Here is a 16,950-nt window from a genome sequence, read left to right on the forward strand (position 1 = left end):
ACAATGCACTTAAGTCATTCCTTTCGAAGAAGGATGTATTTGCCGTTTTGCCGACCGGATACGGATATGGTCGTAGCGCTGGCCTATTGCATGCCTAGGCAGTTTGAAAGACAATTCTCTGCCCGCCCCTTGGATTAAGCGAGGTGAATGGTTCGATTCCAGACTATACATTTCAATGATATAGGATGGCCCCGCCAGGCTACTGGAGTGGGGCAAGAGATGTATTTTTTCAGATTTTTAAAAAAGTTTATACTTTTTGAGAAATAGGGGATTAAAAATGTTAAAAAGCTAATTTTCCCCCCATAAACTTCAAAGGCTGTGATGTCATAATGGCCTAAAGCCAGCTGCACTTGTTAAGCTCCCAGAGTAGTTCCCGGGCTAATTGACCTGTCGCTAAGTGCCACCCTTAGAACGCTGATGAGCCAATGACAGTCCAGCCTCAACAGGACTCGGACATCAGCTCGGACAACTCCATAGGAAACAACAGGGAGGAGCCATAAAATGACAAATTAATGGTTATTTATGGAGTTTATTAACTCAAAAAACCCCGACGGATAACCATGGTCAAACTCTTTATCAACCGTCTCTGATTCAACCGTCTCAGCTTCTAATGCATACAATCTGGTGCTCCCTAAAACTACACATCCTGTTTAAGTGTTTCACGTGTGTCAAAATAAAAGTCGCAGCTATATCTCATGCTTTGAGCATTATATCTCCAGATGGTTTGACGCATATGCTTCAAATTTGGTACAAGTGTTTGTACTCAAAGATGAAGTGAGTTGATGTTGGAGGTCAAAGGTCAAGTCAATGAACACTCTGATTGCGATATCTCAAGAATGCCTTGACATACATGCCTGAAATTTGGTATGAGTGTTTGTATGGACTCAAAGATGAAGTGAATTGATGTTGGAGGTCAAAGGTCAAATTTCAAGGTCAAAGACACCTTGAGTGTTATATCTCAAGAACGCATTGACACACAAGGTCTTTTGGTATGAGGGTTTGTATGAACTCAAAGATTGAGTGATTTAATGTTTTTTTTTTCAAGGAATTTCCCCACCAACATTAAGCCAGCAGCTTTCCATCCACTATTGTAATTCCTCTGGCATTACATTCTAGTTATTATTGTAATTTGTATTGCTGTGTAAAAAACATTCATAAGCTATTGTGGCTATTTGAAAAAGTCGACATGGATATATGGCGATTACAGGGACAGATTGATCACCATCACAGGAATCCATACATATATATATTTTAGGTCACAGGGACCCTGAGGCAGGACAACATGGCCGAGTGATTTCCAGTTGCACAGTAAGCCCTATAGGCCTACAGACAGAGAGTGAATGGCCTCACGCTATAGATAGCTTACACTTTGAAGGGGATGATTGTTTATATAAACTTCAATAACATAAATAACCTTCAATGAATGCCTAAGTGGTCTTAATCTGTGAGATCAAAGGATGACATGGATGTCATGTGTCACATTGTTCTAAGGTGCCACACTCCCAGCAAGTTGTCAAAGTTAGTAGTCTATCAGTGGTGGAAGTGACCTTTCAAGCTTTGGAGATCCCCATCACTTTGATGTGAATTCATAAGGCCCATAAATACGTTCTCATGGAACTTTCCTCTGTAAAATTCCACATTTGTCTACCCATTTGAGTCTACCCATTTTATACGACTGACTGTTGATTGAGGCATATTAAGCAGGGTTCTGAGTGAAAGCAACAAATCATACTGTCAGATTTTTATAATGGTAACCCAGAGTTAACCGCAGCCTTGACACTGCATTGTTGCGCTTCTGTGGATGGAGTCTTCCAGTATCGGGGGCGGAGCCTTTGCGTCTCCACGGAGCGTTCAACCCATAGGTTCAACCTCGGCGCGTTTGCAGCACAGTGTGTGCCGAGAGAGGTCATTGGACGGCTTTCAACAAAAAGTATTAGTGTGTCAGTGCCCCTTGCCGTTCGTCGTTTAACTGTTCTTCTCTGTTTTGCTGTAGATTTGGCTTATTTGATTAACTTTGAATATCCCTGAACAGTCAACATGTTGGTGGATTTTGAGAAGCTGCGGATGACCGGCGCTGGGAAAGCCATCGCCGTTTTGACAAGCGGTGGAGATGCGCAAGGTAGCTAGCGGTGCTGCACCGTCTCAACTGTGGTCTAATTGTATATTTTTAGCTCGTCTAGCCAGTCAGGTTAATGATTTCCCTGCATAAGTTGTGTCATGCAATGTAGACTACAGTGTGAACAGAAATCACTGCCTATCGTCAGAGAGCAAGACACGATGGCTTTTAAAATGCAGTGCACAGCTGGCAAGCAATGAAGGCCTATTAGCGTGCACTTTATAAACTACGCATTCGACAATGCTTATTATGATATAGTTGAATTATTTGTCAATTCGTGACAGAATGCATGAAAGAATAGGCTCTGAAAATATTAACAACAGTACAAACAAAGATGCAAGTAGCCTATTTAAAGCTGTCCGTTTACCCAACCGCACCGATCATCTATTTCTTGTTTTTCTTTCGCTTTTAATGACCCTTTCTGTTTGTTGCCTTCATTATCACTGTGCATGTACATTGTCCCCAAACTATGTGCATGTACCAGATGGGCATGCATGATGTGCATCTCTAAGAAGCTGGTGGTAGTATTACGTATGTTTGACTGCACGTAGGCTATAGATAATTCAGCCTATGGGCGTGTATCCGAACACTGGCCAGTCAGTTTTCCCAGTCCATTGCTTGCTAAACATATTTGATAAAATGTTTATCTAATTTACAAAGTGGAAAGCAGTGACTTCTTGACATTCCATAAATGCTGGTTCCATTGTTTAGCTTATACAATTAACATTTTAAATTGTATCTAATAGATTTAGCCTAAAGTTAAAAAGTTAAGTTTGGAGGTTTGGTTGAGTTTGCCCACTCTGCATGATGCATTCACTTGTGTAGCCTACTGATGCAGTTATTTTATCTCTCATTAATCAACAAAGGTTGCCTCACCAATGTTTTCAGTTAATTCAGTTTTGCCTCTACAAATTGCCTAATGTCCCCATATAGCACTACCCAGTTTTGGATCTCTGAGCAAGCCATCAAATAATTAAACATTTATTCGGGGTTCAGCAGTCTACTCGGTTTCCACCTGGCCAACCTGTTTGCTCTCATCTGCAGGTATGAATGCAGCTGTGCGTGCTGTAACTCGGATGGGCGTATATGTAGGAGCCAAAGTCTATCTGATCTATGAGGTATAGATCAATGTCTGTCTAATCTCTCATAGATGTAGACTCACATGCATATCATTTTGGCACATTTGCTTTATTTTATTTGGTTGCATATTTATATGAGAACGTTGTGTAATAGATTCCCAAAACTCAATCTCTAAGGGAACCTATTTAAATAATGCACTGTTATGTTCTAGGGCTACCAAGGACTTGTGGATGGAGGGGACCACATCAAACTTGCCAACTGGCAAAGTGTGACAAACATCATTCAGCTGGTAAGGGTCACCACGAGACTGGCTAAAACCAGACTGACCCTCAATTGAAAATTGGTCTGCTCAGTCAACTTTCAGTTTCCAAGGAACGTAACCAGTGGCGAAAAGATATACATTTAACTCTTGCTGTATCCTTTCAGAAGTACAGCAAACACATCTTTCTGGTAAACAAAGGTTTTAAATGATTTTACACTGATGCCATCAGAGCGTACAAACTGCGGTGTCAACCATCCTGCCAGCTGTCTGCCATTGTGTAAAAGCTTGCCAAAATCTGGATAAGCGGTTGAGGTTGATTCCTGGGTGATTAGGAAATTGTCTTGAATCGGAGGGTGGCCAGATGGATCAGCAGACAAATTCAAATATGCTCACATATTGATCAGGGTCCACCTAGACTAGGTCACCACCACAAGGGCTACAGAACTAGTGCATAAATATAGAAAAATGTGTCCTTGAGATTTGAGATGTTTTCACATCAAACAGATATCCTATCCAAAACCAAACTGTGCCAGTAAGGTTATGGTTATGGGATTTGGCAGACGCCTTTGAGCGAAAGTAAGAAAGTAAGGTCATCTGATATCTGTCCTCCAAATTACTTTTTGTCCTCCAGTGCTGTGGTCCACTTCTGGAGTGTATCATATTGACCTGCGGTATACATCCATTATGTCGGTCCAAGTACTACATGCATAGCCACCATTGCAGGCATAAAGAAGTCTGTGGGGGTTAGTTTTGTGCTGCAGGATACTGATATCTTCCCTTTCTATGGGCAGGTTGCATGGAGCGTCTGTGACATTGTGGTGACTCAAAATTCTGAGCAAGCATAGCTCTTGTAAGATAGATGTTTAATATCTTAAGTCACTGTGCGAGCATAAGCTGTTATGAGATAGATGTTTAATAGATTTAGTCACTGTAACATACACCAGGTAGGGGTCTGCACTGAATGCTAAAATTGTGAGACATTGCGATCAGGAGCATTATATACAAGATCAGTTTTAAAAAGGACTTTCATTAAAAGTTGGGATGTAATAGAAATATGCACAGATAGAGATATAGTTGTATTTCAATGTATGTGAATGTGTTGATCTGCTCTCTGCTCTCCAGGGTGGCACTGTGATAGGCAGTGCCCGCTGCAAGGCCTTCACCACCCGGGAGGGGCGTCTGGCGGCGGCCTTCCACTTGGTCCAGCGAGGCATCACCAATCTGTGTGTGTGCGGTGGGGACGGCAGCCTCACGGGGGCCAACATCTTCCGCACCGAGTGGAGTGACCTGCTGGAACAGCTGGTCAAAGAGGGTATGGCAAATCCAGTTTAACCATTCCAATTCTGATATCTCCAAATTCATAGTCAAAGGCATTATGGAACATGGTAATCACATTTAATCACTGAATGTACATAGAATCTAGTCAGGCTTACATAAAAACAAATAATCTAAATAATCATCACAAAAAAGTAATGATGCCCTCTTTGTAAGGAACACAATAAGAAGATAGAGGATTAATGAGAATGACCGCCTAATAGATGTGTCTGTCTTTTTAGCGTGCATGAGAAGAGCTCGCTAGCAGAGCCCTCTGTCTGGTTTGGGGAGGAATTTACGCCTCACTAACTCATGACTCAACCTCAATAGGAGACCCTGTCTGGTCTAGTCATGCCAGGGCCCCTTCCCTCTTGGGGCTCTGCAAGGTTTTTAAAGTGACCAACACAGAATTTGGCATTGGATACAGCTACCAATGATTTGCATACAGGAAAATAAGGGCTATCAAGTTCCTGCAATTGTGTGTGACTGTGATGATGATGCTTAACTGAAAAAAATATTGTAATATTTCACTTTTTTAATATTTGGCTTCTAAATTGCCATTGTCTGTGATTTTATCTTGCATGCCAAAACTGTGGCTGTTACATCCCCTGTTTGCTATGTGTTCAAGTTCAAGGACTGTATCTTTCTTTGTTTTCCACATCAGGGAGAATCACTGACACCTTGGCCCAACAGTACACACACCTGAACATTGTGGGTCTCGTCGGGTCAATCGACAACGATTTCTGTGGGACGGACATGACTATTGGCGCCGACTCAGCCCTGCACAGGATCATGGAGATCATCGATGCCATCACCACCACTGCACAAAGGTCAGAGGTCATCATAGCAGTGGGGCTTTATTTTAATCACACAACAGTGTAGATATTGCCAGACAGAGAGACTAGACTAGAATCTCAAAAAGGCTGCACTAGCATGTTCTGGATGCCTTTTGAGGGACATAATACCATGCTCCTTTCTTAGCTGCACGGAGTACCTCTCTGGTAACAGATAGCAATGTTTGGTAACAGTGGCAGATGTTCTACTGAGGACCTATAAAGAAACAGCCAAGTATGTTGTTATACAAGTGTACAGTTATCAGCCATCAGTAATGTAATCATCTTTTGCACGCCTGACCTTGGAGTAAGACAGTATTGCTTATTTAAGATGCTAGGGGATGAAGCCCTGTGTCTTGATGCCCCGTATTTCTATGCCTCAAATTGTGATTTAACATTAGCCTGGCTAGCGCCACCACTTCTCAATGAGACGTGGTCTGGAAACCAAACGTTCATTTTCTCGTATTTGAAAAAAATGCCCAGATCCGTTTATTGGGTGCCACGGATGTCTATCAAATGCGTCTGTGCATAGCTCATCATCGTCTTGCTTTCCCCCTTGTTCTGTGATTGGTCCCCTATCTCAGGCGAAAATTTGCTCCATGGTCTCCAGGCTGCCTTAGCAGCGTGAATCAAATCGCGCGCAAGGCAGCATGGGAACACCCAGGCTAATTTAACATGGTGACCAAGTAAAAATGTAGAATGTTGTGATGATAGTTCTTCTAAAGGACAAGTTCCACTATACTGTTTTTCATTTCCCTATTTGTGTCCTTGTGCATATAGCCATCAGCGTACATTCATTCTGGAAGTGATGGGTCGTCACTGTGGGTAAGCCTTCTGTAGCACATCTGTTTGGAATCATTCAGAACTGACATACTACATTTAAGACAAGACCACAGTAGGGCTTTTGCAATATCTGCTTTGCTAAGTCAGTGTAATGTGGTAGATATATTGGTATACATTTAATACTGGTAACAATGATTTAAAATACGATGAAGATGATTATGGCTGGATTCAACACTATTTCTTAAAACCCCTAAATAGGACACAGTTTGTCATCTTAAAGTTACTTGCATACCATTGGGTGTTATTTGCAAAGTCAAGTGCATTGCATGTGGTTATGGCCAGGCGAATGGCAGACCTCTGAAGTTCGCCTACAAATAGGACCCAAAGCTACCATCTTTGCCCATATAAAGAGATCCGGATCTCCTTATGGGCAAAGATGGTACCCGGATCTCTTTATATGAGCAAAGGTGGCCAAGCTTTTGGGTCATTTTTGAAGGCGAACTTCAGAGGTCTACGTTAGCTGGCAGTGGTCAGTTGTCCAGTCCATTAAAGCAAGGCCTAATGGGGACGCTGGCCCTGTGGTGGTGTGGTGTGCTGCAGGTACCTGGCCCTGGTGTCCGCACTGGCCTCTGGGGCTGACTGGCTCTTCATCCCCGAGGCTCCGCCAGAGGAGGGCTGGGAGGACCACATGTGTGAGCGCCTGGGAGAGGTGAGACCAGGGTGGGGTGGCGTTGGGTGGCGTTGGGCTTGGACATCCAGGGCCCTAATTTAAATGACGGGCCAAGTGCAAAGTCTAAAGTGTAACTAAAGCTCATTTAATCACTAAACAAATATTTGATGATTTAATACCATGACCAAGATCCTTAGCAGCATCCTTAGCTCACTGTGTGACACGGTAGCATCTGTTACTTCTCTTATTACCTCCTCTTCTTCAAAGGGAAACCACTCATGATTATACTTAGAGTCCTTGCAGCTTCTTAGAGGCGGAACAACTCTCGATTCAAAGAGTTCTAAGTAGACCCTCAGAAGTTCTTTTTTTATATATAAAATGCATACTGTACACTTCCTATTCTGAGTATTCTGTTATATTTAGTGATGCTACAGATGTGAATGTGAGGCAATGCTACTGCTGTAATGAGTGTTTTCTTGAAGCTGCTTCGTCTTCTCCTCTGTTCTGTAGAGTCGAAGTAAAGGTTCCAGGCTCAACATTGTGATCATGGCAGAGGGGGCAATTGATAAACATGGCCAGCGCATCGCCTCTGACTATGTGAAAGATGTAAGACTATAGCCTAGCGTGTGGGAGAGGGGCCACATGTATAGGTGGAGGGTGGAGGGTGGAGGGGCATCCAGTTGGCATTGTGGGACTGCATATAACTGTATGTTACTGTGGGTGTGTGTGTGTGTGTGTGTGTGTGTTCACCCTGTGTGTGTATTTATAGAATTAGCAGATGGGTGGTATGTGAGTGTCTCTCTGTCTCCCCCTCTTTCTGTGTGTGTGTGTGTGTGTGTGTGTGTGTGTGAGTGTGAGTGATGCTCTCTGATCTGTTTGTGGACGTGTGTGTGTGTGTGTGTGTGTGTGTTTGTGCGTGTGTGTGTGATGATCTGTGATCCATGTGTGGATGTGAGTGTGGCTCTGTGTGTGTGTGTTATGTATGTCTGCCCAGACATGTGTGTTCTTTGTGATCTAATCCCCGTCCCTCTTGACCGTCAGCTGGTGGTGAAGCGGCTGGGCTACGACACCCGGGTGACGGTTCTGGGACATGTGCAGAGGGGGGGCACACCCTCCGCTTTTGACCGGGTGCTGGTGAGTGTCACAGGGAGGTCAGGGTTGAAAGGTGAATCAGTCTAGGTTGAGGGCAAGTTCACACACCATCATCACCTAACCACCTCCACCTGTCATATACCAGGTGAGAATAAGATGTATGTATGTATATCTAAACAAAGAGCATTTTAACAGAGAGCTCGTCAGAACCTTTTAAGGATTTCTATAGAGTTCCTAATGTCTGTGCCTTCCTTGCAACACAGAAAATAATGAATAGATAGCAGTGATTTCTTATGAAGTATCAGGGGCCAGAAAGATTTTGCAGAAAATTCTCTCTGAAGTGAAATCATGCAATGCAATGTAATGACTAGTATCAGTTTGACTGTGTTAGGTTGTTGATTAAATCTGAAAGCTGTATCTTTTTTGTACTCATTTATATTTAGTCTTGTGTTCTTCATATGAGATAAAAGGTACAACATGTCAAGAGTCAACTGATATGTCAGCATGCACAGTGTGAAAAGCATAGTTTTCATATTGCTCGTGCTTTTGGAGTGACCCAGGCCTGTAAAACGGATGAAGCACGGTTGAAGCAAAGGTCTCAGAAGTCACTGGGTGTGGTTTATTCTATCTCATGCCCCATGAGTGATGCAGTGAGGCAGGCATTCGGATAAAGCTGTACTATTATGGCATTGAAGCAGGCTACATTCAGTTCTGGAACAGCCTTGAGAAAGGTTATTTTCAGGGGCATGTTGGGACCATAGGGATCAACAGTAGAGCAGGGGCATAGCTCCTGAATAGCGGCATGGCTTTCAAAGGTTGCCTGTGGTGTCAGATTCAAATAACAAGAAATAAATGATACTTAATCTCTGTCTGTACTACTTTTATGAGTCTGACCTCACTCTCTTTTCCATTGATCTCTCTTCTTTACTCATCTTCCCCTCTCAATTGAAATAAGCTTGTAAATAAACAAAAACAACAACAACCATATTAACAAAGAATAACTTTAGCCATACATATATGTTTAAAATGCTGGTAAAAGTATAGCTATGGCTGAGAAAATCTATGTTGTATGTAAAAATCTAAAATGTATGAAATATCCTTCCCCCCTCTTTCTCTGTTCTCTCTCTTTCTCTCTCTCTCTCTCTCTCTCTCTCTGTGTGTTTCTTCCTATCTCTCCATCCATTCGTCTGTCTCCCTCCTGCAGAGCAGCAAGATGGGGGTGGAGGCGGTGGTGGCCCTGCTGGAGGCCACTCCAGAGACTCCTGCCTGTGTGATTGGCCTCTCGGGCAACCAAGCCATGCGCCTGCCCCTCATGGAGTGTGTCAATATGGTGATTACACACCCCTCTATTTCCCTGTCTTTGGCAGCATGATAATGTAGTACTCAACTTGAAAGCAGTGGCATTGCGGTCTTTTTTTCCGCTTATTTCCAAGCATGTTCTAAGACTGTTTTGAGGTTCAAGTTTCTTTTGATTAAGGCATCTAAATGTGCAGAAAAGCAGAGGATGCATACTTTGCATCCCTTGGTTTTATTTGACATTATTTCACATAAACACAATCTTCATCTTCATCAAATGTGTGACAGTTGAATGGGGAAAGGAACATAATATAAGATGAGTGCTATTCAGTGTACCGGTAAATGTGTGTGTCTTCCAAAAAGTGGAGGACTAGTCGTATCTGATTTTGTATTTGTTGGTATTTAGACAAAGGAAGTGCAGAATGCCATGAATGAGAAACGCTTTGATGAAGCAATTCAGCTACGGGGAAAGTAAGTCACCATTTTGAATTATTGTAAATTATGACATTGAGTTGAGTGTAATCATCAAAAGACTGAAGATAGCTTGAACAATGTGATAGTTGATTAAATCTTGACTGAAAATGCTTTGCTTGCGTTACAGGAGCTTTGAAAACAACTGGAATACATACAGGCTTTTGGCACACCAGAAACCTGCCCAGTCCAAAGTAATCAGATTTCTGTCTGATTTCTTTCTTTTTTGGTCTCATGGCCTTTCATAGAATTAAGTGTATAAGTGTTTTAGGAATTATAGTTTTAATCTCATCTTCTGTCTGACTGTCTCCCTCTCTCTCTCTCTACCTGTCTCACTATAATTGCTTCTTGCTATCCTGTCGTCCTCTCTTCAGAGTAATTTCTCAATGGCCATCCTTAATGTGGGTGCCCCAGCAGCTGGCATGAACTCAGTGGTGCGTTCTGCGGTCAGGGTCGGCCTTGCCCAGGGACATCGTGTCTACGCCGTCCACGATGGCTTCGAGGGTCTTGCAAAAGATGCTGTACGTCCCAATCGCCTCTTTATGCCGTTTAAAGCAGACATAGAATGGAAAGACATTTTTGTCCTTGACTTTGTTGAATAAGGAGAGTTCGGTGCATGGCCCAAAGCTACCATGGGTGCCAGATATGCATGATATGCTAAATATCTGATATTTTATAATGGACTTGTAATTTATGATGCCTGTCAATCCATACATTTCCTCACTGGTTTGATTCTTCTGAGACACCCCTATTCTGCATAACTCTCTGTCTGTCTGTTGTGCTTAAGAAGACTGTATGAAGATGATCTTTATTTGAATGGTTTCTCTTTAAAGACTGTGTAATAGATAGCATTCCTTTGTCATGGTCTACCTATGAGCTTAGTGGTTGCAACAAAATTCATCAGGACATTGGGTTGGGGCTTGCATCATTTCAGAAATGTTGAAAATGGCCAGACACTGAATAGCCAAAGTATTGTATGTGATGTTTCCTTTTGCCCATTTTGAGATTAATTTGCTCCTGGTGTTTCAGGTACATGAGATGCACTGGCATGATGTCGCTGGCTGGACAGGCCAAGGAGGATCACTCCTGGGAACCAAACGGTAGTGACTAGCACTTGAAGGATTGTTTTCTTGCATTTAGGTTTCATTGTAGCCTTCCACAGTAAAGTATGAGTACTGCTAGCTGTACTCAGCTTTACTGTTACTATTTACTGTTCACTGTTAGCTCGTAACATGGTATCATTTTTTTTTTACATTTTGTCCACAGCACACTTCCAAACTCCTGCATGGAGAAAATTATTGCTAACATGGGAAAATATGGCATTCAGTCCCTGATCATCATTGGAGGATTTGAGGTTGGATTTGAATCCTACTAAATATTTAACCCACTTATTTTATGTCTTCTATCATTACTTTTGTATGTCTGTGTGTATCTACTTATACATAATAATATGTAACTGAGCTCTGAGCTCATTGAGCCTAAAATATCTGCCAACATGTGTTTACATAATTTTTGCCTAATGTCACTTCCTTCCTGTGTGTGTGTGTGTGTGCGTGTGTGTGTGTGTGTTTGTGTGTTTGTTCTTCTCAGGCTTATGAGGGGGTCCTGCAGCTGGTTGAGGCTCGTAGTCGCTATGATGAGCTCTGTATTCCCATGTGTGTGATCCCAGCCACCATCAGCAACAACGTCCCAGGAACTGACTTCAGCCTCGGAGCTGACACCGCTGTCAATGCTGCCATGGAAGTAAGGTCAAATATACAGTATTTACATTATAGGAAAACTCTGGGGATTTTTCACATAGATCTCTGTTTCTCAATGTCACTAAGTACTGTCAGTACGGGGAAAAAAATGAAACAAATGGGTGCTACCTAGCTCGAGTTGCTGCAGCCAACAGCTAGATGACTTGAAAGATGCCCCCAAAGTGTAGCACTGTAGCTACCTGGCTGCTCTAGCTGTTGTTCTAAAACTTTTTACTACAAATACCTGGCAAGGGTTCATAATTGTTGTACATCATCATTACCATTGTGTTCCTCTCAGTTTGTTTCTAATTACAGTATACAAATCCACATTTGTTTGAACCTAATTTAGACAGCATCCTCTATCCACAGAGCTGTGACAAAATAAAGCAGTCTGCCACGGGAACCAAGCGCCGAGTCTTCATTGTAGAGACAATGGGAGGATACTGCGGTTACCTGGCAACCACCACAGGCATCGCCGTGGGAGCTGATGCAGCTTATATTTATGAGGAGAAATTTAACATTCATGACCTGAAGGCCAGTAGCACTCTTTTATGCCTTTTTGTTTATTTCCAACTTTGATTGAAGCTGAACAGAGTATTGGCCCTTTAAATGAAAATAAGGTCTGGTCTGGGTCAACCACAGTAAATTTACCTATGAGTCCCACTGTTGGAGTAATACTTCTGTGACTGGGTGATGTATTGTATTGTGGTATTGACAAAACCATCCATCTCTATCCCTATACCTCAGTTTTCAGTTTTTTTATATCAATTGTGTAAAATGTGTTTTTACAGATGAATGTGGAGCATCTTACAGACAAGATGAAGAATGACATCCAGAGGGGCTTGGTGCTAAGGTATTTACCATTTAGATTAGAACATTTACTGAGCATTAGGTATGGGGGAACATTTCCATACAACATATTTAGATTTATTTAGCCTGTAAATACGCACTGGCACTCCTCAGTCCTAATCATATTTTATTATACGGCTCTTCACAATGCAAGTAGAATGCTCCATTGACTTGAATGGGATTTCCGAAAGTTCTAGCGGTCATTATTTCTTGGGAAAGGACCTCTGAAAACAAGGATGACCGCTGTCAATGGCAACGGAGTTTGCGCTTGGAACTTCATTCAAAAGTGAAAGCAGACGGTTGATCAGCTGTGTTCTAAAGAATGTTTGATTCAAGTTCAGCGTGTGTTGCGAACTATTTGTTTCTCAGCAAAAGCCACGACGAAACGGTAACAAATAAGTGTAAAGAGACATATCATGGAGTTTATTTTTTCGTTTTGGCAAGTAGCCCTATAATAAGCGGGATAATGTATAGAACGCCGGTCATTATGGGAAAATAAGTCCCTTCAGGGCGAAACAAGACCCCTCCGCTAGCGCGTCGGGGTCCGGTTCGCCCTGTCGGTACTTATTTTCCCCATAATGACCGGCGTTCTATACATTATCCCTTACGTAAAGGCATGTGTGCTGTGTTATAAACAGCTGGAGAGTGATTAATTACTATGCCCATTTATCGCAGTGACAGCTACTCAGCTAGCTACAGTACTTAAGCACATAAAAAAATGAAAAAAAGCTAATTGGAAATGACTGGTTATTAAGCACTCAGTCTCAAACAAGAAAAGAGACTGAGTGAAGCCTGGTCCTACCATAGAATTATCAAAATGTCTTGTTCGTATTATAACTCTATGAGACATCATTTGACCAACAGAAGATTAGAAAACTGTTCTAAGTCCCAAATAATTAGCAGAATCAAAGAAACTTTGCAAAACCAAAAATAAATAAATAAATTCATGTGTAGAGACACTGATGATACTTCGATTAAAGTTTCATGTTGTGTCGAGCCTTCTTAGTGTTTTAAAAATAGCGATTTTGATGTGATCATGTATCAAAATAGTAGTGCCCCTACAATTCCCATTCAAAAGGCCATTTGACCTGAAAACGACAACACGGACAAGCTTAAAAGTAGCGCTTCAGAACGTAGGCTAATTATGCTTTTAAACGAAAGTTTACTCGGGTACATTCACAAAAACACCCTAGGATGCATTTTGGTGAAAGTTACGCCTTAAGTTAATATCCCTTGGTGCGGGCGATGAACTTTAGATGTGCGGTTTGTAACAACCACTCCTGGTGTTAGCAAATGTTTTGTGATCTTCTTTCCAGGAATGAGAAATGTAATGGCCACTATACCACAGACTTCATCTTCAATCTGTATTCCGCTGAGGGGAAGGGTATCTTCGATTGTAGGGTCAATGTGCTGGGACATTTACAGCAGGTACGACTAAATGTATAAAGATAAAAAGTGTGGTCTCTGAAATGTAGTGTATGTAAATTAAATATGGTTTCCTCTATCTGCCAAGGATGTGGTAGTCATCTACTTGTCAAGGAAATTTGCATCTCATTCTAGCAAAGTCATCAATGCTGGTTAAGGAATCTCACTGTATTGGCTTTTTAAAAAAATACTTTTTTCATAGGGTGGGGTTCCGACTCCATTTGATAGAAATTTTGGCACCAAACTTGGTGTGAAGTCTGTCCAATGGCTTACAGAGAAGATGAGAGACACCACCAGGCAAGGTAGTGCATTTATATAATCTGTAAAGATGCAGACAGGAAAACAATGGTGCATGTGTTTTAGCATGAGTAATTGAATGAAATGCATTGTTTTGTTTATTTGCATCGCTTCTTTCCCAGGTCGTGTGTTTGCAAATACTGCTGATTCTGCTTGCGTGATTGGAATGAACAGGAAGGTGATGTCCTTCAGTCCCGTAACTGAACTGAAGAGCCACACTGACTTTGAGTGAGTATCCATTACCCTGACCTATGTCTAACCCTCTGTCTAACTAATGGCTGGCAATTCAGGCACACAATTAATGTGCCAGAACAAACAAGTAGATCATTAATCAATTGTCCAAGACTCAGCCGATTTTTTTAATATTAAAATATTCAAAGATTTGTTATTTGTTATTTTGTTTGGGTTAGAGTGGGGGTTGAATTCAGCTGATGTGTAATTCAGTGTATCAAACATTCAAAACAAAGTGATTTTTTTTTATTATTGACAGAGTAAATGGGATTGCTGTTGACCATATTTTGACCGTGTTTTGACTGTGTTCCCCCATAGGCATAGAATGCCCAAGGAGCAGTGGTGGCTGAACCTGCGTATGATGCTGAAGATGTTAGCCAAGTACCAGACCAACTTTGAGTATCAGACTGGGGAGATGGAACACGTGACGCGACGGACACTGAGCATGGAGACCGGATTTTAGAAGTGCTTCGAATGCTAGTTGTTTGGTTTTTCAGATTGCCATCCCAAACCAGAATGTAGGCCATACCTTGTGATATTCATCATAATAGTCCCTTTTGCATGAATTCTGAGCCCAGAAGAATCTTTTCAAACGTGTAGCAGTTTGCATATTCCACTGTTGCATAACAGAATGCTTTTTGAAAGCCATTTGACAATCTGTTGTTTTGACAGTTGGTATAGTTTACTGTATGTAGGAGTTCGTGTTTGTACAGTAGGAGTATTCATTTAATGTATTAGGGTAATGGAATGAAGTATTATGTCCTTGTTTAAGTTCCATTGTGCCTTTGTTGTAAATGTTAGTTACTCTAAACTTGTTACTGACACGTTATGCAATGGTATTGCACCCGTCCAATCATGTTGTTTACTATAGGGCACATTTCAAATATTATTTAATTGCTTAGGCTACTGATGTTGAGTCAATAACACATTTTACCATAGTTTTGCCATAGTTTGTCTTCCATTTGATTAATATATTGAATTAGTTTTATTTGATTAATATATTACACTAAAGTCTTTTGTCTTGGAGCACTTGGATCCTTTTTCTAGGAGCACTTGGATCCTTTTGTTTTGCTCCATTGCATTGATTCTTCCCTACTACCCCACCCTTGTTCAAGAAAATGCTGTCTTCCTTAATGAATTAATTAAATAATGTACTTTGACATGAACAGCTTGTCTATGTATTGATTCTTAGGTCATATTTTAATGTATATCAATTAAAAGGAGCAGTCAGGTTATGAGACAACAGAATTGTTGTAAATATTAGCCTTAACCCACATGAGTGTAACTGCAGAAGAACATAATTTCTTTCTCTGAATAGCTTATATTTAATGCATATTTGTTAGATAAGAGTGTACACGTATTTTTTAACCCTTGTGTTACATTCAAATCTTACAGACATCCTTTATCCTTGGGGTCAATTTGACCCCAGCTAAATAAACCCTCAGAAAATTATTATAATTCATATTGTTACAGTTTTTTGTGACAGGTACTTAAAATGTGTCTAACTGGATGTACCGCAGAGCGGTACAAAATATGACCGCTGCCCAGTCCAGCAAATTTTTTCCACAAAAATAAGTCACGCTTGTCAAATTGTGTTCATTTCCTACTTTGTTCCTTTTTTGTGTTTGTAATTGAGTGTGTGCAGAGTGTGTGGTTGTTTTTGTGTGTGTGTGCGTGTGTTTGTGTAGGTGTGTTTGTATGTGTGGGTGCATGTGTGTGAGGGTGTGTGTGTGTTTATGTGTGCTTGTGCGTGTTTGTGCGTGTCATATGTGTGCATGTATGTGTGTGTGCATGTGTAGTGTGTGTGTGTTTATGTGTCTTTGTGTTTGTGTGTTTCAAGATATTCACAGAAAACTCTGTTGGTGGATAAACACTAAATGTACACATAAATGAATTTATTGTATGGCCCCCCTATGAACGAAAGTCCACGAAACTTGGCATGCATTCAGAGGGTGTCATAATGATCCTACACTTTCAATTTCGTGCAGTTTTGACCATGTCAGCCAGAGATATTGTGATTACAACACCTAATTTTTTGCTTTTTAATTTTTAACTAGGTGGCGCTATACATGAAATGAGTGGTTATGGGATGGGTTGACATGACCCCTTAAGACCAACATACAAAAAAAAGGTGGTCCTCCTAGGCCCTACGGTTCTCGAGATATTCCCAGCGAGGGGGCTATAGATCAAAACGAAAAACAATGGTTTCCTTGTGGGGCTACATGCCCACCAAGTTTCATGCACCCCGGTCTTTCAGTGTCCCGGGAATCCTTTACGGAAAATTGGACATGCGAAAAAAATCTGACTAAACCTATATGACCGCCACTTCGCTGCGCGGCGGTCATAATAACCACCATCAATAGCCCTACTGTACAAAACAATCCCAGCCCCCACACCCCTTTATGAACCCAGAATACCTGTTATGTACTTATAGCGATATATACAAATCATCATAAAATCTCACTGATTGACACAAAATTTGAAAGAACCAT

General features: G+C 41.4%; 1 protein-coding gene across 1 annotated transcript; it reads left to right on the plus strand.

Annotated features, from left to right (window-relative positions):
- The first annotated feature begins 1,903 nt into the window (after nt 1-1,903).
- Nucleotides 1,904-15,585, plus strand: pfklb (phosphofructokinase, liver b). Its single transcript, XM_076303244.1, has 22 exons — nt 1,904-2,119; nt 3,161-3,234; nt 3,408-3,485; nt 4,581-4,770; nt 5,437-5,602; nt 6,386-6,430; nt 6,989-7,097; nt 7,569-7,664; nt 8,100-8,192; nt 9,355-9,480; nt 9,853-9,917; nt 10,048-10,111; nt 10,292-10,438; nt 10,947-11,017; nt 11,184-11,271; nt 11,508-11,660; nt 12,026-12,190; nt 12,448-12,509; nt 13,822-13,933; nt 14,133-14,232; nt 14,350-14,455; nt 14,777-15,585. The coding sequence occupies exons 1-22, from the start codon at nt 2,038-2,040 to the stop codon at nt 14,919-14,921; spliced, it is 2,337 nt and encodes a 778-aa protein (XP_076159359.1). The 5' UTR covers nt 1,904-2,037; the 3' UTR covers nt 14,922-15,585.
- The last annotated feature ends 1,365 nt before the right edge of the window (nt 15,586-16,950 follow it).

Source organism: Alosa pseudoharengus, unplaced genomic scaffold (assembly GCF_046254945.1).
Source record: "Alosa pseudoharengus isolate Yale_2024_CS ecotype anadromous, Long Island Sound unplaced genomic scaffold, YU_APseudo_1.1 YU_APseudo_1.1_scf_24, whole genome shotgun sequence".
Lineage (NCBI taxonomy): Eukaryota > Metazoa > Chordata > Actinopteri > Clupeiformes > Clupeidae > Alosa > Alosa pseudoharengus.

Bases quoted from the DNA above. Each gene is read 5' to 3' on its own strand.
- pfklb (XM_076303244.1), top strand. From the start codon at position 2,038: ATGTTGGTGGATTTTGAGAAGCTGCGGATGACCGGCGCTGGGAAAGCC. The intron at 3,235-3,407 runs GTATAGATCAAT...GTTATGTTCTAG, and splicing joins AAGTCTATCTGATCTATGAG to GGCTACCAAGGACTTGTGGA. The intron at 3,486-4,580 runs GTAAGGGTCACC...TCTGCTCTCCAG, and splicing joins TGACAAACATCATTCAGCTG to GGTGGCACTGTGATAGGCAG.